Source organism: Pleuronectes platessa, chromosome 16, assembly GCF_947347685.1.
Source record: "Pleuronectes platessa chromosome 16, fPlePla1.1, whole genome shotgun sequence".
Taxonomy (NCBI): domain Eukaryota; kingdom Metazoa; phylum Chordata; class Actinopteri; order Pleuronectiformes; family Pleuronectidae; genus Pleuronectes; species Pleuronectes platessa.
The window spans coordinates 21,774,708-21,794,551 of record NC_070641.1 but is presented as its reverse complement, the minus strand read 5'-3'; the positions used below and the strand labels follow the sequence as shown (position 1 = coordinate 21,794,551).

At 44.4% G+C, this 19,844-nt stretch overlaps 3 protein-coding genes across 6 annotated transcripts in view; 1 reads left to right on the top strand and 2 right to left on the bottom strand.

Annotated features, from left to right (window-relative positions):
• zmp:0000000896 (caspase recruitment domain-containing protein 10) overlaps positions 1-2,271 on the bottom strand; it is a 13,684-nt gene extending 11,413 nt beyond the window's left edge. The window contains exons 1-2 of the mRNA XM_053443663.1: positions 2,031-2,271; positions 1,020-1,125 (exon numbers count right to left, since the gene is read on the bottom strand). Coding sequence (XP_053299638.1) covers positions 1,020-1,026 — 7 coding nt within the window. The 5' untranslated portion in view covers positions 1,027-1,125; positions 2,031-2,271. The remainder of the gene's footprint in view (positions 1-1,019; positions 1,126-2,030) is intronic.
• A 5,367-nt stretch (positions 2,272-7,638) lies between these two features.
• cdc42ep1b (CDC42 effector protein (Rho GTPase binding) 1b) lies at positions 7,639-17,934 on the top strand. Of its 3 annotated transcripts, none has more exons than XM_053443711.1 (3): positions 7,639-7,948; positions 14,019-14,546; positions 16,511-17,934. In XM_053443711.1, exons 2-3 carry the CDS (start codon positions 14,105-14,107, stop codon positions 17,140-17,142), a joined length of 1,074 nt encoding a protein of 357 aa, XP_053299686.1. In that variant the 5' UTR covers positions 7,639-7,948; positions 14,019-14,104; the 3' UTR covers positions 17,143-17,934. The 3 variants fall into 3 exon arrangements, 2 of the variants coding, with proteins under 2 accessions (XP_053299686.1, XP_053299688.1); XM_053443713.1 differs by lacking the exon at positions 7,639-7,948 and adding an exon at positions 12,769-13,254; XR_008342050.1 differs by lacking the exons at positions 14,019-14,546; positions 16,511-17,934 and adding an exon at positions 12,628-12,769.
• Positions 17,730-19,130, bottom strand: LOC128458769 (galectin-2). Of its 2 annotated transcripts, XM_053443740.1 has the most exons (4): positions 18,878-19,130; positions 18,686-18,765; positions 18,364-18,535; positions 17,730-18,220 (listed from the first exon to the last, which is right to left on the bottom strand). In XM_053443740.1, exons 1-4 carry the CDS (start codon positions 18,884-18,886, stop codon positions 18,071-18,073), a joined length of 411 nt encoding a protein of 136 aa, XP_053299715.1. In that variant the 5' UTR covers positions 18,887-19,130; the 3' UTR covers positions 17,730-18,070. The 2 variants fall into 2 exon arrangements, with proteins under 2 accessions (XP_053299715.1, XP_053299714.1); XM_053443739.1 differs by lacking the exon at positions 18,878-19,130 and having other exon boundaries at positions 18,364-18,771.
• Between the last annotated feature and the right edge of the window lie 714 nt (positions 19,131-19,844).

The following is a 19,844-nucleotide window of genomic DNA, read 5'->3' as shown; positions in this document are numbered from 1 at the left end:
CCAAACGCTGAGGACAGTCTAATTTCAGTTGGTTTAACGTCTGTTATCATCACAGAGGAAACCAGGTCACTTACCCTGGACTGCAGAGTAATTAAATTTATAATTCCTTTTTTTTATGAATGTTAAGATTATGCAAACACATCTGGCCTTGTTACAGTGATCATATTTACATTACAGTCATAAAAGAAGCCATCGGGGAAGATAAAATGAAAATGACCCTACAGGTATTTAACCCCAGTGTCTGTAGGCAGAGTGAGTTTCTGCTGCTCCGGGCCAACAGGCAGGTCAGGGCAGGTCTGGATGCTCTGGAATCTCAGTCACTACCTTTAAACAGTATATTGAGACATTGCTCGGAGGTGAGTGCCTCTTCACTCCCACGCCTGAAACTCAAACGATGAGTTCTATTCTTAATCTACCATCACCTTGTCCTGGAAGGTTACTCATAGCACCTACGCAAAACGGAAGTTAAAAATATATATAAAGACCCGAAAAACAGGTCCCTCAGACTGTTGACACGATACAATGTCATTGAATTTCATTTATTACACATGTAGAGTGTGTGATGAATAATCTCTGAATTTAATCTCTACAAGGTTGTATGTGTGAAGCATTAACTAAATATTAAATACATATTTGTATTTGGCAAGGCTGTTAGCTTTTTCAAAATTTACCAGCACTTAAGATTACTGTGTTTAATGTTGTGAGAAATATTAGAGCAATGCGCAAAATGAAAAAGAAAAATATATTACAAAATAAAAGAACTGGAATTATGGTTTTCAAAAGTAATATCACCAATAATCACATGGATCCTTTATATCGAGCGGAAAGAAGAAGACATTATAATGGAGACTTACATGACTTCGTTTTGTTGACCCAGGGATAATCTGATATTGACAGTGTAAAGACCTGCTGCCTTATAAGGTGCAGTTAACCAGTAGTGAATGATTGATAGAGCAGCTGCGGGTCTGTACTCAGCTAAATGTGCCCTTACTTTGAAAAATCTGAAAACAGTGTCTTACCGCTCATGTGTCCGAGCTGCGTGGATCTCCCGTGACAATGAAGTGCGTGTAAATCTCAGTGTGGTCAAGTCCTCACATCCCGCTCCGCTCCACGGACCGAGTGAGCCTGGGGAGGGAAGAGGGCACGAGAGTGTGGGCGCCACCTGACTGGAACAGCGCGCAGCTCCACCTTTACGCACGCAGCTGCTCCACCCTCAGTCAACAGCAGGCGGCCAATCAGCGGCTGAGGGAGAGAAAACAATCCACACTTATCACTGCACCACTTCGAATGGAGCGATGGTTAACCAGCCTCCAGCCGCTGGGTCGAATACTTTATATAGAGTCCTCCAGCACTAGAGGGCGCTTTCAACCAAGGAGAGACCACACCGGCTATAAAATACTATTAAACTAAATACAAAGTTTCAATATTATTAAACTCAATACAAAGTTTCAATACTGTTAAACTGAATGAAAAGTTCCATTACTATTAAACGAAATACAAAGTTCCAATACAGTTAAAATGTATACAATTTTTTCACTACTATTAAACTAAATACAAAGTTTCAATACTGCTAAACTGAATGGAAAGTTCCCATAATATTAAAATAAATAAAACGTTTCAGTATTATTAAACTGAACAAAAAGTTCCATTATTACAAAAATGTATTAAAAGGTTCCACTACTTAAACAAATAGAATGTTTTAATACTATTAAATTGAATAAGAATTTAATAATAAGAGCAACAACAAGTTCTAATATTATTAAAGGTAGCAAAGAGTTTTTATCATGTTAAACTGATTAAAAAGCTCCAATGCTGTTAAACAGAATAAAAGGTTTCACAACTGTTAAACTAACTGAAAAAACTTCTGAAACTATTAAATAGAATACAAAGTTTAAAAGAAAAAACAAAGTTTCAGTTAAACAGCGGATTGATAAAGTTTCCCTTGCTCACCCGCAGATCTTTTTGTTAGATGTCAGAATCTGATGAGGCTGATGACACTATAGAGAAAATGACTGAGCAGAGTGACTCACTCTCCAGGTGTTTCTCTGCAGTCGAGCAGGAAAGTGCTGAGGAGCTTTATGGTGTCAGACTCTCGGGCCCTGAGGGCAGCAGGCTAGTCACCAGCGTTCCCAGGAGAAACCTGTTGGACCTCATCAAAACCCAGTGAGTTTCATACCAACAATTAAATATATATTTGTTATTTCTGGTAGATTGTAAACTCTCCTGCACCTCCCACAGGATGTCTGATAAATCAACCTCAATATGTGTCTCAGCTGACTCACACTGATGATGTCAGTAAAACGATCAATTCACTCATCACATCCTGATGAGTTCCAGAGAATCAGATTAAAATAAGTTCCAAAACATTTAATGATGATACAGTCATACTCAGATAATATCATAGAAACAGATAATAGAGATGAAGGCCCTGTTAAAGAGAAAAGGATGTTATGAGTCACGTGAAATTATCTACAAATGAGTGTATAATACAAATAAATCATTGGTTGATTAAGTATATTTATATGTATAAATGTACACATAAGATGTCCTCCTCCTCCTCCTCCTCCTCCTCCTCCTCCTCCTTCTCCTCCTGTGTTGGACTGGACAGTGGCTGCTGTGGTGTGAAATGTGTCTTTCTCTGCAGTAAGAAGCCAGACAGGAAATATGAGGTGCCTGGCAGAAGAATGAGTCTTTTTCTTGGCCTGTGGATGGGAAATGTCAGGCTGCCCTCTGTCTGTCTCGGGGCCTCCTCCTCCTTTCCTCCTCCTCCTCTTCCTCCTCTTCCTCTTCCTCCTCTTCCTCCTCCTCCTCTTCCTCCTCTTCCTCCTCCTCTGAACGATCAGGGTCAGAGGTGAAGATGCTGGAGCGAATGACCTCACATTAAACCAGTGGATATAAATATAGTCTTGAAAAGTTAGTGTGTGGTGAGTCCTACAAAAATAGTGTTAGTGGTGTTATTTTACACAGTCAGTGAAGGACGTGAAGTTGTGTGTTATTAAAGTAACTGTGTGTTACTGACCTGTTCATCTTGTGGCCCATTTAAAATTTGAGTATTTACAGACAGGAAATGTACAGTACAGGTAATATGAATAATTAAATTTCCACATCTTTCTATTCCTCTTTCTCCTCTCTGTTCTTCTTCTATTTGTTCTTTTCTCTCTGTCTCAGTGTCTGTTGTTTACTCTCTGCTGCTTCGTCGGATGAGGACGAGGGAGTGAGGGAGAGAGGGAGAGAGAGAGGGAGGGATGGAGGGAGGGAGAGAGGGAGGGAGGGAGGGAGAGAGGGAGGGAGAGCTGCAGTGGATGAGCATTCCTGTTGTTTCTGAGGTGACAGCCATACAGAGGGGCCATTGAGCGCCACACTGGACCCCCACAGTTGGCTCATTCTGGAATGTGTGATATCGTGCCGGCTCGGCCCAACAGAAATAGAACGTGCAGAATTTACTCAAATGCGTCATCCACTATCATTATTGAAATCTTTTTTTCAGGTTTCAGAAAGATTAGGCTGTTGAACACTTTAACTGCTCTAATGGACGGAGAGTCAAACCTGTGGACAACAGAGATTTGGCTGATTGATGAGTCTTTTGATCCATTTTCTGTTTCACCTGCAGCTTCAGGGCAAAAGGAGCTGGTTGGGAAATAAACGTAAATCATTCGAGGAGAAAAGCTTCAGGAAATCACACAGCTTGAATAAATGTTCACCAGTGTCTGTGGGCTTCGGTTCTATGTTTGTTCCAGTCCGCTCCTGCCCTGCACACAACAGGCCGGGCCCTCCACCCGGCAGCTGACCCCCCATGGCTCCGTCTATGACTCAACTCTGGCGGCTGCACAGAATCGCCTCTTTGTGTCCGTGAAGAATGTGTCTTCTCTGACCGTTATTTTGGAAAAACAGAGGCAGAGAGAGAAAGAGGCGGGGACCTCAGTGAATGAGACAGATTTAAATCTCAACATGTGATTCATGCTTCTCTTGTAGGACATCATCTTCCACTACTCATCAGACTGGTGGTCCTAAAAGTAAACTCCAGACGTTTCATGAAGTTGAAAGTTGTTGTACAGTGTCGTCCCATCCCCAGCTCTGTGTCTGTGTCACGTGGGGCAGTGAGTCTTAATGAGATCTTGTAACTATCCCAGAGTAAAACCCTGCAATTTCCTGTTTAACGTGGAATCAACTTCAACAACATGGTGACGGTCGGAGTGAAGAACCTAAACCTCAGTGAAGCAAACAAGAAGCTTGGAAAAACAACGACCGAGACAAAATGTTTCAGAAAAATCAAAGCAGAGGACACCGAAGAGGGAGAGTTTATTTATTGAGCTTAATAATGAGCTTAACAAAACGTTTTCACTACTCTGTATACTATCTCTTAGTCCAGGCTGTGGAGTATGGTGTAAAGTTGGTAAAACCTGGGACAGCCTACAAAAATGAGAAATCAACACCCCGACTATGGACCACATCCTTAGTGGGTGCCCACTGGGTCCCATTACCTCCAATAAACACCTGAGGGAGACATAGATTGGATACAGCACTGATGTGATAAGATGGTGATGATGATGCAGAGGCTTGAGTCCTCCTGCAGGGGCTGTAGATTCAGGTCTGACCCGGCCCTTTGCAGTGTGTCCTCCTTTTCAATAATTTCCCAATTTAGGATCAATAAAGTACATCTATCTTTCTTTCTTTCTTTCTTTCTTTCTTTCTTTCTTTCTTTCTCCCCATTCACACTTGAACTGGTGAAAAGCCCTAAAAACTACAGCTGTATCAACATAAAACATGCTATAACCCACAACTACTCATTGTTTCAGTACAAAAATGCATTTGAGTGCAGACACAAGTCGGCTCAGGTTCCCCAGCAGTCGCCCGATAAGTGCCTCAGTCTCCTCAGTGTCGGAGCGTGACATGTGAACTGTTGATTGAGTCGTCAAACTGCTGCGACTCTGTGATTTTCACATCGGGACACACCTACCGAGCAAAAATGTGCACACATACACAACTTTGTGGTGCCAGTGAAAGCTGAGGCCCCGGCCGCCGCGGCTCCCCTTCCTGTCACTCTCCCTCCAGAGCGGTGAGGTCTGCCTCCATGTTTGAATTACAGGGTGGAGCAGAGCTGTCTAAATCTGAGCTCCACCACACACTTGAGCTGCAGACACAGACATTTAATCAACCACAGCACATCAACTTCCAGATTCATAAACAGTTTTAAAAATGGGTCCATTGCCAACTGCACACTAAAGTCGCCCTAAAACAGAAACAGGGTCAAGTATAGTGACGGAGAGGTCACGATAAACAAACACACTTCAGGCCTCAGTGCTCCACGTGTCGGTCTGAGGAGTTTGTGTGTTCGGATTTAAGATCACATCTCAGCACATGTCCTGGACTGTGGGTGGAGGTTTGCACTAAAGTGAGAGGACCTCCACGTTTTCAGGTGAGGGTCACATGGGCCACACGCCTCCCTGCTGCTGCTGCACATTCCCTGGGTTTTCAGGGATTCCGGTTTTAACTGGCACCAACTACACAAACATCAGCAGGAAAACCAGTCGTCTGCAGAATGAGCACGATATAAGTTATGAGAATGTCAATGCAATGAGACACTTACATAACTCCACTATGTTTCCTTGATGCTTGTCTGTGCTAACAGTTCAATTTTTTGACGAGGAATTCCTTTAAGTATTTTCCTGGGAACTATTCATGGAAAAAAATGGAGCTGAAGGGAAATCAGCGTCTGTTCTGGATCGTCAGTGATTTTCTGAAAAACCTCGGACTCTTAAATCCAGACCAGGCTTCTCAAGGCGAAGAGTCGCTGTCCAGTAACTGTCAGAAATAAACGTTACAGTGTGTGTGTGTGTGTCTGTGTGTGTGTCTGTGTGTGTTTTCTTTATTGCAGCCTAGAAAGCACCGAGCCCTGACATTACACAGCTCTCTTGTCTCCGGGCCAGCACTCAGCCTCCTGGCAGCTCAGGCTCCACTAAAACAGGAGCAGGATCCAAACAGAGACTCAGAGGTCGACTTCTTTCTTGTTGCTCTGGAACCAAACCTGCACATTTCAGCGTCAACACACTGATCTTCCCCCAACTTCAACCCATCAGCCCCTTTTCCCTGAACCACTGGTTTTTTCTTATTCCTACTTGATGTATTAAAATGTGTTTTTAGTGGATGAAGCTATTTGGTTTGAGAGGCAGTGATGATGGTGACACAAAAGTTCTTATTTTTATTATAATGAGTGATGAAGTATTTTGTTTCTGTCCTCTCTTCCTGTTTCCCTCCTTTTCTTTCCTCTTCTCAGCTTCATATTTTGTTCCTTTGGTTTTCCTCTTATCTCTGTTGTTCTGGTCACTGAAATCCAGTTGAATAACACACAGTTCTCACACCATGCACAACAACAACAACAATAGTCTTTAAACTGTATCTGTGTGTGACTTCCTGTTATTGCTCTCTCCTTTTTTTTATCTCTCCCTCCTTCCTCTGGTTTTCTTTTCCTCACCCCCTCATTCTCTGCTCATCACAGACAGTCTGATACTTTGCAGCTGTCGACATCAGGAGCCGCTCGCCCTCCCAGAATCACATTGAGGACCGTCTCTCCATTTCTCATGTCCTCCTCTCCTCCCTCTCCTCACCCCGCCTCCCCCTCTCCCCTCGATCAGTCCACTGTGTTCCCTCATCTCTTTTATCTCACCTCTCTCTCTCTCTCTGTTTTGTCTTATTCACTCTTTTATGTGCCACAGGAAATTCATTTTGGCGTCCACGATAAAAGATTCCTCTTTCTGTCCAAGCTGCATCACAGATGTTCAGTTGGATGTTTCAGGCGTCGGTTGGAAGGATCACTGTCCTGTGCTCATCCTGGAGAATCTCCTCTTCTTCTTCCTCCTCCTCCTCCATCAAGTGAAACCACAGATGCACATGGATCATTGGAACGAACTGTAAAACTCACATGGGAGAACTGAAGTTAGGTTTAACGTGTTCATCAGATTTTTTCGTTTTACTACCATAAAGGTCTGATGGTAAATGTGAGAACAGACACGTGTTAACAAAGTTTGCAATATTATAATTCTCAAATATTTATGATGCTTAACATGTTATTGCTTTTATATATTTTATTATAATATATATATATACTGATTTTTATATTTATATTCTGAGATTTTTACCTTTTAAACCTGTTCAGCACTTCATCATCTGTGGCAGTTTTAAACACGCTCTATAAATAAACCTTGTACATGTGTGTGAAGATGCTCACGCCATGTCATCATAAATATCTGACTGATGGGAATGTCTTGTCCTGTTGTGCAGACACATGCGTTACACACACACACACACGCGTTACACACTATTGTTGCATGCCGAAATGAATGCGGCAGTGACAAGTGTATTTTCGTCAGGAGGAGGTCAAGAGAGGTCCCGGGGAGAAGAAAGGTAGATGAGACCCACAGGAGCTATTAAGAGATCATGTTTAAAGAGCTGAGCATAGGTCAGGGATAATGTCTCTTTTTGTATGAGAGTGTGTGTGTGTGTGTGTGTGTGTGTGTGTGTGTGTGAGTGTGTGTGTCATCATTCCATCATTTACTACATGTGCAGGCTCATGTTACACAATCCAAGTTGCGGCCCCATCTTCTAGGTTCCAGAACAACCCGCAGAAACAACCATCTTGAGTTGGAGACTTTTGTCAGGCAGCCTCCTTTCTCCATTTCTTCCCAGACCTCTGCTCACTTCTCGCAGAGGAACTTGCAGCAGGATGTTTCTGTTGGCTTCAGCTTCATCCATCATTATTTAGCTATTCACGTTTTTTCTGGAGTACAGCCTCCTCCTACTCTTCCTCCTCCTCCTCCTCCTCTTCCTCTCCATCTCCCTCCACTTGTCAGCAGCAGCTCGGAGCCGCCGCATGTCTGAGCGGAAACGTACGACTCAGCCCGAAGAGGATGAGAACAGAGAGAGAAGGAGCTCGTCTGGAGTTTACCCTGAGGTGAGGTTCGTAAATCACTTTGTGTGACGCATGTTTCTTAGGATGTGAAAACTGTTAAACGTGGTTGTAACCGACAGCAGCAGATAATCATCTTCACTTCAACTCACCGCACAGACTCATTTTCATTCTGTCTTCTAGAACAGTTCTGCGTAAAAGGACAACGAGAGTCTCACCTTTTTTACGCGCGTACTTTACGCACCGTGCGTCTCCGTGCAGGTTTATCAATCTATAATAAATCTATATAAAATGTTTTTCATATTACTGCAAATACCCGGTTTAAAGTTAGTTCGCGTTTCTCTTGAGCATTTAAATGGTGTAGATAAAGAAAAGAAAAGTTATAGGAACTGTTATTGTCGATGCAATTTACTTGTATATTGTATTAATACACAAGAGCAACTCAATGTGCGTTTCAGTAAATAAAATAATCTTAAATGTACAGATCAGATGCATAAAGACTGTAAAACATTAATAGAAACAGTAGAAATATCATAAAAGCTTAAATTATATAAAACAGGAAACCTCTAAATGGCAAGATTAAGTGATTAAATTAATGCGTGAGAAGTTTTTAAAGCAGCTTATGGTTGGATCAGATTTTGGGGATCTAGTTCAAACTGTGGCACCTCAGTGTCTGAATGCCATTTTAGTTTTAACGTTGGGCACAATGAGCTGATCAGCTCCTGCAGATCTGAGAGACATATAAACATCAGACATTTTAGAACTGTGCTCCTGCCTCTGGAGATAATGATTATCAAGCCTGAAACTATCTGGATACCAGTGTAAAGACTTGAGGATTCAATGCATTTTATCGTGAGCCTTAAATTACATATGCAAGCTTTTGAAAACACTCAGTGCTCTGAAGAGGCCACACTCTGCTCATATGTAATCATGCGTCAGAACACAGAATCATTATTAAAGATAATGTGTTAGTGAAGAGACGAGTAGAAAACCAGCTGCGTCCTTGTGAATGAAGAAGCTTTTCAAAATGCTGCAATTTGGAAGCAGCCGGTGAAAATGAATTGGTCACTGTGCGTCTCCAGTGAAACCACAGAACAACTGTTTCAGGGATCAGATCAGCGGGTGGACCGCCTGTCAGGGAGGTGACGTCACAGAGGGACACTGTCCTTCACCCTGTCCCAACATCTGGCTGGCTTCAGCAGCTCTGTGGGTCTTCAGTGGACGGACGTCTGTCCCGTCTGGATCATTTCAAACAGACTTTATACGATTCACTGTGAAGATTAGCTTCCAAATATGATTCTTTGTGAAAACTATGTGTGATAATACAACCAAATTAAAAATAATGAAAATGTTCATTAGATCTTTAAAGGTCACAGAGGCCTTGCCCCCCCCTGGCAGCTTCTCCTTTGAACAGCCACTTTTATGTTTCATTAACGGCACCTCCCTGTTTGCCTGGTGGAAGTTTGAAGAGGTTACGTTTCCTTATGCTCTTTGTTCAGCTCAGCTTTGAAAGGATCGAGATATGTTTGCACTTCACTGTTGCTCGGCCTCATTTCCCCTTTGCACTGTTGACCCGAGTCCAAAAGGAATCTGTGAAACCAGTGGACGACTGGTTTTAAACCTGACCACTGAGATTAATGTGTTTGCTTCGCCTGCTATTGTTTTGCAACCTTTTCTTTCAGATCTTTGCACGTCGTATTAGAAGCCATTGAATTAGCTGAAGAGTTGTAATGTGCAGTGAAATCTTATCTGGAATGTTTCCTCTGTGATGTTGACTCTGCTGAACATTAAGGAAAGTGTGAGAGTTAAGTGGAAGGTAATTCATAGAGCTCATATCTGTTTGCTCTGATACCGTGAGACATCATCATAAAGCCACACCATCACAATCAGATATCTGTAAATCTGTAATCTATCCCGGCTAGCATTGGGTGAGAGGGGCTCCACATCCTGGACAGTTTGCATACAACCATTCACACTCATGGTCCATCAAGAGTCTCCAGTTAACCCAGTCTGCATGTCTTTGGACCGTGGGAGGTGAGAACATGCACATTCCACCCACAAAGGCCCGGGATTCGAACCAGGGACCTAAATGGTAACATCCGGGCAGGCCTCGGTGTGCTTTGCCACGTTGCAGCGGCGGATCCTTTAAAGTGCATGTTGTGTTTTGGAGCCGTGCATAACGGTCAGGGTGTTCCGACCTCAACCACAGTTCTGCTGGTGCCGCGCTGAAGAAAGGACTGGGGCCTTTCTGGTCCAATGGAGGGAGCGTCCTCAAAGCTGAGCCACTGTAGCCCGGCCTTGTGTACTGTTTTTTGTGTCCTCACTAGGATCTTTGTTAGCATAAACACAGACCCTGTAAGGAAGAGTGGACCTGATGGGGACCAGAGCTCGGTCCTGATGATGCAGAGCGTCATCTCTGAGGTCCTGGTTCCCGTCAGTAGAAGGAGGTGACTGGTGGTTAGGTTATGGTTTGAGTGAACTGGTTAAGTTTGGGAGAAGGTTTTGGTTAAGTGTGTGTGTGGAGACTCTCATGTTCACATGTATCAGCTCACATATGACTAAGCGCCATCACCAGTGTCACCGGAGCCTGATCCTACAATTTGTGGTGCCGTGGCTCCAGATGTTTCACAGAGTCTAAATCTTCTCTCAGCAGGAGGAGTAGCAGCGTGTTTCACTCTGTGTGTGTTTGTGACTGAGGGAAGAACAGAGATATAAAAGCCTGATTGAAGGACGAGTCAGGAATAGAAGCTTGGAGGGAAAAACACTCGTAAAAACCGGAGGTAAAAATGTGTTTCCCATCAGTGTCCACAGATCCTTTATTTGATGGCCATACATGGCGTCCGGTCGGCTCTCCCCATCGCACGCTGTTCCCAGTACACTCTCCAGCCCGTCTGCCTCTGCAACCAGTCGACCTGCTCATGCAAAACAATCCTGTTAATGGACGTCTTCAGGTCCAACTTACAGATAAATAACACGCTCAGCAGATCTAAACGTCTCTGTGTGCATCTAACGAGGCCAAGTTTCAGTGCTGGTGTAATGTGCCAGGAGAGATTCGAGTTGAGCCTCATTTACTGCTCATTAAGAAAGAAGAACCAGAGTAAAAAGGCTGACGTAAGGGGGGGGGGGGGGGTGGAAGCTGTAAAAGCAGAGAACATGTCAATTACACCACGAGAAGCTGTGACATCAAACGGGACAGATGAAAGAAAAACATGCTTATTAGGGATTCAGGGATGGAAACTGAATCTAAAGTGAAATTAAACTGGGTTCTGATCGGATCTGGTTGTAAACCCAGTGGCTGTCATCACACACAGTGGGTATTTGTGTCCCTGCTCTTGTTTATCTGCCTCTCACCTTCTCGTGCCCCACAGGCCCTAATCTTCCTTTAAGCTACGCGTTACGAGCTGAGGGATCAGCAGGCGACACCGTCCAGCCCCACCTCCTCCATATCCAACGCCACCTCTAAGTTGATTACTCCGGCTGTCACACGACCACACCTTCATCGTGTGCTCCTCTCCGTCAGGTTAGGCAGTGAGTGACAGACCCCCACAGACATTTGCCCTGGAACTGTTGAAAAACTGGGATTAGCTGGTAGATTTACCGATGGTAATCTGAGGCCGGGACGCTGCCCGTGCAGAGCGGTTGGCACCACATCACCTTGCTCAGGTTGTTATATCACACGTCCAGATGGCCGCGGCCTCGGAGAGAGTCTCCAGCCGCCTGGGACATTAATCCAGAACCTGGCTGTGGTTTGATGGAGGTCACATGTTCGGTGCTTACTGGTTTTCACTTGGACCCGGGGTCATTTCTTCTAGTGTATCCAGGAAACACAGATACGGTCTCTGACACGTCACATCATGCAATCTTTTTATTCGATTAATAGAAAAAGTTAATGTCTCAACCATAAGGACAGCTTTTGAAATAAAATATAGTATTTATGATATCTGGAACTTCAATACCAATTATAATAGATGAGATAAAAGTGGGCTAGTGTTTCTTTTTGTTGCCTTCACCAAGATGCTTATGTTTTCATCTGTGTTTGGGTTTGCTAGTTTATGGGATTACGAAAAAACTACTTAACGGATTATGATGAAACTTGTTGGAAGGATGAAATATGATACAAATCTGGATTTAGTGAATTTTCAACTGTTGTGGCCTTCTTTGTTGGTTAATTAGAAGGAATACCCAGAAACTACTGGATGAATTTTCATGAAATCTTGTGGAGGGATGGGACATGGCCCAAAGAAGAACCCATGACATCCTGGAGCAGATGCAGGACTTTCTTGGTCACTTTCTTTTACATGGCGCGATGAGGAATCGGCCTCGGCTCCAATATATTCTTGATTAATGATCTTTTTTGTAAATGCTCGGTCTCTGAAATGTCCAGATATTGCCAGGCAGGGTTTCTCAGAGTCAAAAGCACAAAACGGTTGTATTGGAAAAAACCGAAGCCAACAATCTATTCCAGTGCAAAAATAAATTGCAGAAGTTTTATTTGACATGTTCGTTCCCCTGAGAAGCTGCTGACTCCTCGGACAACAGAAGAGAGAGAGAGAGAGAGAGAGAGAGAGAGAGAGAGAGAGAGAGAGAGAGGAGGAGAAAACATCTCCAGCATCACTCAATCCCACACTTTGAGCTGCCCGACACGTTGATGTGCTCCTGGACGCTCCGGCCTCAGACTCTGGTCCAGTGTGTAACTCACATCTCTCTCTCTCTTTCTCTCTTAGCTGGCCTCAAGTGAACTGAAAGAGAAGAGGAGAAACACAGACGCCCCCCCCCCCCCCCCCCTTCTCTCCCCGTGGACGCCATTGGAGAACTAAGTGGATTGAAGAGGGTAGAGAGCAAGTGAGGGAGTCGGGAAGGTGGGGGGGGGGGGGGGGGGGGGGGGACAGAGGAGATTATCAGCTAATCCAGTGCGTGGACAGTCCTGCAGGAGCCTCGTCGTTCTTCCAGGGTGATGCAGACAAAACAGTTACTGGATTACCCCTCTTCTCTCTATCTGCCTTTTTGAGAAAGAGTCGTTCTTGTTTTTGCTCTGATTGTTTTTCTCGGACTGTTGGACGTCTGGTGTTGGGACCGGGGGGGGGGAGGACGGGGGACGCAGGACAAAGAAGTTTGGAGACAGAGCCGGTGTGGTCTACAGGCAGCGTGGTGCCCACATGGACAAATCTCTTTAGAGCGACACGGTGCATCGTGGTGGAGCCCCCCCACCCTGTCTCCCGTCCCTCCCTCTCTCTCCCTCTCTCTCTCTCTCTCTCTCTGCCTGAACCTTGAGGAAGAACAACCCAGCGGATGAGACACAAACAAGATCCTGTCAGACGCTGTTGAACACAGACAGAAAGGAGCCACGTCCAGTAAGAAACACTGTGTTGACACTCGTCTCTTATTTGTGTTTCACTTCTCATTAAAAGGTTCTTGAAGGTAAAAGGAGAAAACTCATGATCACTGATTTAAACTCTTTTTAAATGAATGTTCCAACGTGCATGTGTTGCATCCCTGCAGCTGCACACTTGTTGGATGCCGAAGTGACTTTGAAAACCACAGAACTGAGTCACTAAGAAAAAGCTGAATCAATAATGAGAAGAGAAAACACGTTCTTGTGAATAAGGGGCGAATATAATCCAATTACATTTCATATCACAGATTTTGTTATAAACCTGCAACGAGTGTCCGGTCTTTAAAGAGCTTTGTTTACCAGGTTGAGGTAAATGAACCAGACTTTGGTTTCACACGGCTTCCTGCAGAGGTGATCCTCTTAGACTGACAAGGACACATCCCTGCATGTCTTACGTCTAACTGTATTCACTGTTTTGTGGCTGGACTCTGTTGCTCTGCCCCAAAACTCTCCGGCCACATTGGTATTCATCTTGTTTGTTATTTTGACTGAAGGCCGTTGCTGTGCAGAACAGAGACAGAGCAGAAAGAGAAGCTGGGACTCTTCATCCATGCTGGCGTCTCTCAGTGTAGATCCAGGGGAAGCGTTGACCGATGAATCATTGGCTCTGGTCGTGTGGAGAATGGATTATTCGCACATTCCCTGCAGACTGAACAACCACATAGTTGTCTTGCATGTCCTCACTGTCCTGGCATCTTAATTTGTTCTTTCTCTCCCTCTCAGGTTTCACGGTAGATTCAAACCTGACGGACATGCACCCCTACGCCCCCATTTGAATTAAAGGGAAATTCCAAAACTTCTCTGCCACCATGAGTCTGGGAAAACTGCCAGGGATTAAGGGCCTTGTGTCCAGCTCGCAGGGGAAGAGCCGCTTCAAGAGCGACCTCTCTGTGGACATGATCAGCCCTCCAATGGCCGACTTCCGACACACCATGCACGTTGGCCGCGGCGGGGACGTGTTCGGTGACACTTCCTTCCTCAGTAACTACGGGGGGGTCCGGGAGCCTGGAAGTCCGGATTCCACGAGCAGCTCCAAGACGACGGGTTTCTTCACACGCACCTTCAAGCACGTCCGGAAGAACTCGGTGCCACGGCCGCTCAGGGGCTCCCGGGACCTGTCCCCCCCGCCGGACATCTCCCCCATCATCAAGACCGCCATCTCCCTGCCCCAGCTCAACATGGACCCTCCCAACGGGTGCATGAAGAGGATGATGTTCCCCAGCTCCACAGAGGACTCCCTCTGCACATATGGTGAGATTTCACTTCCAGCATGGGTTTGTAAGATAATACTCAGAGTGTGTGTGTGTGTTTGTGCACAGATCTTTATCTAGCAGAGCTGTGCACAAACTGGTGAGTTCAAGTTTAAAGGAAACATGAGAAACATGAGCAAAATTGAATCAGGAAATTTGGCGGATTTCCATGATGAGTCTGTACTTTTATCACAACTCAACAAACAGCTTGAAGCTTCTCTGACAACGACCTGGACTGATTTATTTCAGCGATGAGTTGGAAACTCTAATAGATTCTTTGGGTCATGTCCCGTCCACAAACTTACATTTAAGTTAGGGTCCTGCTGAATAACAAACAAACAAGGTCAAACTGTCCCTTTATGAAACCTCATTTAAATTCACTTGAGCCAGATTTGTATTTGGATCTGCATCAATCACACATGAATTATTCTCTTGTGAATTAGTGAAATCGTTGAACATGCTCCTCCCACACAAACATAGAACATAAGCTCATTGGACGTAACATTAAATCAAAAGGAGCATTTGCTTCTCATGCGGTTGAAGAGCTGCAGACTACAGCGAGTACACTTTCTCTTCCAGTAAACCCTGAAGCAAACACAAAGACTAAACACTTTGATGTGCAGCCGTTCACCTACTCATGGTCCTCGTGTTAGTCACCAGGAATCAGGAAAACAAAGAGGACCTGGTGCAGTGAGGCATCGGCCCGGCCTCTGTTCTCACTCTTCTCTCTCCTGCAGATCAAACAGTTTCTATAGAGCTGCTGAAAAGAGTCGACTATAAATGTCCGTGGACACATAAATAGAGCGAGTGAGACTGTCCTCCTTTAGATAGCGTTCCCACATTCCTCCGGGACGACCGGCAAACACACACGGCTTCTTCTGAGTCATCTGGGATCACCTAGGTGACACCTGTACACAACTAGGTCGACACACACTAACACACACAGCTGGTTTGAGAAGGAGAAAGATACTTAGTGGGCATTTCCTGTTGTGTGTGTGTGTGTGTGTGTGTGTGTGTGCGGCCGCCTGGATGCACAGCATAAATGCACCCTTCATTATAATCTGTGGACCAATCAGAGCTGATGAAGCAGCCCAGGGTCCCGACTGGAAATCCCCGTCTGAGGCTCCGAATTCTTTACCCAACTCCGGAGGAATGTGCCCGGAGCCCGAGGGCCAGAGCCGGTGAAGTGAGGGAGGAGGCTGGATGCCAGTGGGTTTCTCCGTTTGCCACATATGTCATTATGTCATCCCCGCCCACCTTCTTCAGTCTCTGCCCATCCAGGGTCCGATTTCAGTCTAGGAATGCAGGTCACGAATTAAGTGTATTTCAGTCGACTAAGGGTATATATCTGATATTAATACGATTTTTTGAAAAGGTGTTATTCTTGGACGAATGTTTAGAATTCAGATTACAGTGTTGCAAAGTCAGTATGGAAGAAATCCACTGCTTCAGTTTGGCAGAGGGAATCACTACGGGGTTTTCACGTACTGCCATCTACTGGTGAAGCAGGTGTACTGCTGGCATTACAAGCCTCCTCATCCTCATCAGTTCTGTATCATTCTCTCTCCATCAGCTTCTTTCTGTGTCTGAACGTTGTAGAATTGTGTATTTGTGTATTTGTCTTCGGTCCTGCAGCTGCTTCATCAACACTAATAACAACTAGACACTCTGTGGAAAGTTTACTGCAATAAGGAACTTAGAATTTAGAAACTTTTTAGAGCTGTTACAGTGTCCAACACCTTATTTACAACTTTGTTAAAGGTGTTAATGTTTGTGTAACACAATGAAGTCCATTTAAATACAACAACTCAGTATCTCACATGTCCAGTGAACAATGGTGTCACTCTTGTATGTTTAAGTCTTTTTATCAATGTTCACGTATCAGAATGTGTTTGCGTTGTTTTCTTTTTGTTGTATTATCAGTTTGGTTCATCTGAGTGACGTCAGTGTGTCTTTTTGTTGCAGGTCTTCAGTCTGGATTCGTCACTCTGCCCCGCCTCTCTCGCCTCGACAGACAGTTTCAGGACGGGGACGTGCAGAGAGGCTCTCTAACCGACGGCAGCACCATGACCCGCTCGGACTCGCTGGCCTCGTTCACCGTGGACCTCGGGCCGTCTCTCATGTCCGAGGTGCTCGGCTTGATTGACGACCCCAACTACTTCCAGATGTCCAACCACAGCCCGGCCGCCGAGGAGGAGGAGGATGAGGAAGCAGAAGAGGAAGATGAGGACTCTCTGACAGAGACGCCTGTGCAGAGCCCCGAGACGACGTCTCCCAACCCGTCCATGAGCAGCGGGTCGTTCAGCAGGACGAGGGACAGCACAAGACGCTCAGGCAGCTCTAACAGGGACGAGCAGGAGGAGGACAGGGGGTCACTGAGGACGCCGGACGCGTCCACTGGGTCCCCACAGCGAGTGGAGTCTGGCATGGAGGCTGAAAAGTTCCAGAGGGCGGCGGACGTGCTCTCTCGTCATTACGGCGGGGGGTCCTTCTCGAAGGGGACGAAGATGAGCAGCACCACCCCCCCACCTGCTCTGTCCTCCAGCCGCAAGACACCGTACGGCATCACCGAGGAAGTGGAGGAGATCAAAGTGTAGATGTTGAAACTCAGACTGAAAGACAGACTTCAGACTTAACGTTGATCCAACAGAACCGTGAGAAACATTGAGGGACCTGAGGGTTCTTGTAAAGTCAGACAGGTTTGTATGATGTTCATCCTCCTCCTCCTCTTCCTCGTCTCACATCGGCACTGATCAACTTCCAGATCCTGGTCTGTGGTCAGGGTCTGCAGGAGGAAGGTTTTCATTATTGACCTGGATCCTGGACGTTCAACTCTCTTTTTTAGATTATTTAAAACAGAAACTATGTTATACAGAGTGAATGAAGAACTCTCTGAAGAACAGTGGATTTTGAAAGACTGCTCGTTTCTTCCCAGCAGATCAACACCTAACACGACATAAAACATAATATGAGTCACATGAATAAAGATCACGCAGCATGGGGACTATATTCTCATATTAATAAATGTTGTAAACCTATGCATACGTTGGAAATAAGTTAAGAGTCATAGGAAATAAAATGCTTTTATACAGTTGCAGCTGTAACATACTTTTTGTTCATCAAACTTTTGTTTTACTTTTACAATGTTGTCTCACATTTTATGATAATCCAACATATGAAGCAGTTTATGGAGATAATTCCTCTAATTTTGATAAAATCAGTAATAGTTTAAAATCCAACACAGAATAACAAATGCAATAATCCAGTGGCTTCTTTGCTTTCACTTTATTTGAAGTATTTGAAGACAACATCATTTTAGGTTGTACTCGTATGTAACCCTGTGTAAACAACAACATTTCAAATAAACACTGGTGAAGGAAGAACTCAAACTCAAGTACACTTTTGCATTTACTTCCGATAAGTAGAAAACAAACATCCATTTAAACATTCTATGTAGTTTATCACAAGTCTTCAAACATTTAGTTATTGTTTTCAACCAAGCTGCACGTGTCACAGCAGCTGTTTCTATTGGCTGATCTTTATGGACGTCAGCTTGATGTCCCCGATGACTCGGAAGTAGTCGAAGACGCCCATTTTAACTCGGTTCGGGAACTGGACTTCGTTCCCATCAGGGAGTTCCACCGCGAACATGTCTCCGCTCAGCTTCAACACAATCTGAGATGGAAAATATGTTTTATATTTTAGCTCTGAGGCAGATAATTCAAAACCAAGTGAGACTCATACTGAAAGAGCTTGAGGTAAGAGAGGAAATCATTGTACAGAACCCTCCACACAGATCTCCTCCTCCTGTCCCTCACCTTGAGTTCTGCTCCCCTATGCAGAGGGTTGTGTGTGTCCCGCTGCTCGTCGCCCCAGCACCCGTCCGACCTGGAGTTGCACACGAGCACAGCTCCGTCGCAGTCGTCGTGGAACCGGGGGTTGAAGTGAAGAGCCAGGTTGTCTTCATCGCTGCCGAGGTCGATCTGGAATCTGAGTTCACACAAGATGGTAAATCCAGATGTTTGCAGAGATGGGAACACAACACAGAGATGTAACGAGAGCAATAAACCACAATGTATCTGCGTATATATTAACATATTATTTGAAAGATTATAAGAAAAATGTGTTTGGTTGGATTACCTTTCAGCATCATGCAGAAGTATTCCTTTGATTTTCAGCTGATCGCCAGTTTTCAGATTCACATTCTTCATTTCCAGTTGCTGGTGTTCAGGGTTTAAAAACAAGTTATTTCAGAAAATGAAAAATCAAACATTGACATCTGCCAACAGATCACAACTTACAGGCGTCAGGGCAGTGAAATAAAAAACTTACCAAGCTCATGTTGGGTCCTGGTGTGTGTGTGTGAAGAGTCCTGGAGTTACAGTGGAAGATGGAGCAGCTTGGTTCAGTCCTGAGGCCCAGGAGAAGTCAAATGGAAAGTGTTTCAGTTTCTCCTCTTTTATAATGAGAAGGAACAAAGTGTCTCAGTCGTCATCATCACAATCAGAGAGCAGATTCAATGCAGACGTCCTGCTCTGATTAATCACTGCTGCTGAACTCATCCTACGAATAAAAGATCGACTGTCTCTTTAATCAGTCTTCAAACTAAAGGTTTAGATCAGGTGGGGAGGAGGGGCCGGACACTGCTGATTACATCACAGGGAAACAGACTTCACTGTATTCACTCATCTACTTAAACATTAAAAATCAAACATGTTGACATGATTTTTATTTATATAAAGACGTTTTTTCTCCGTCACTATTACACTGGATGATAATTTAAAGCTTCTGAATCAGTTTTAAAAAAAGGAGGAAGCCACAGCAGCACTTTTGTAGAGCCCAATGTATTCTTTGTTATTTCTGTCATTTTAATAAGGTACTTTGCAATTTGCCTGCAATTGAACACACTCAAGTACCACAACAAAAACATGGCGGCCTCAGTAGAGATTGTTGTATATTTATATATTTAAATATAAAGGATCCATTGTAGGGTAAAGAAAATAACAATTAGTACAATTGTGGTAATTACACACTTTTATATTAAATTTCTGCCAGTAGATCCCTTTCACCTGACTCTTACACATTTAATCTTTAAGAGGCAGATGGGACAGATGTAAACAACAGAGACAGACACTTAAAAACTCAGCACAAAGAAACAGTTTAACATGAACTCTCAGATCAATACTACAGAGGGACTCGGGTGAGACAGGAAACAGGAAATATTCAGGTTTGTAAAAAGCAGAGGAATAAATATCCATCATGACTCCCCCTCCCCTCCAGACGGTGGCGGTAGGGCACC

Bases quoted from the DNA above. Each gene is read 5' to 3' on its own strand.
- LOC128458769 (XM_053443739.1), bottom strand. From the start codon at position 18,642: ATGTTAATATATACGCAGATACATTGTGGTTTATTGCTCTCGTTACAT. The intron at 18,221-18,363 runs GTGAGGGACAGG...TTTCCATCTCAG, and splicing joins ATAGGGGAGCAGAACTCAAG to ATTGTGTTGAAGCTGAGCGG.
- cdc42ep1b (XM_053443711.1), top strand. From the start codon at position 14,105: ATGAGTCTGGGAAAACTGCCAGGGATTAAGGGCCTTGTGTCCAGCTCG. The intron at 14,547-16,510 runs GTGAGATTTCAC...TTTTTGTTGCAG, and splicing joins GGACTCCCTCTGCACATATG to GTCTTCAGTCTGGATTCGTC.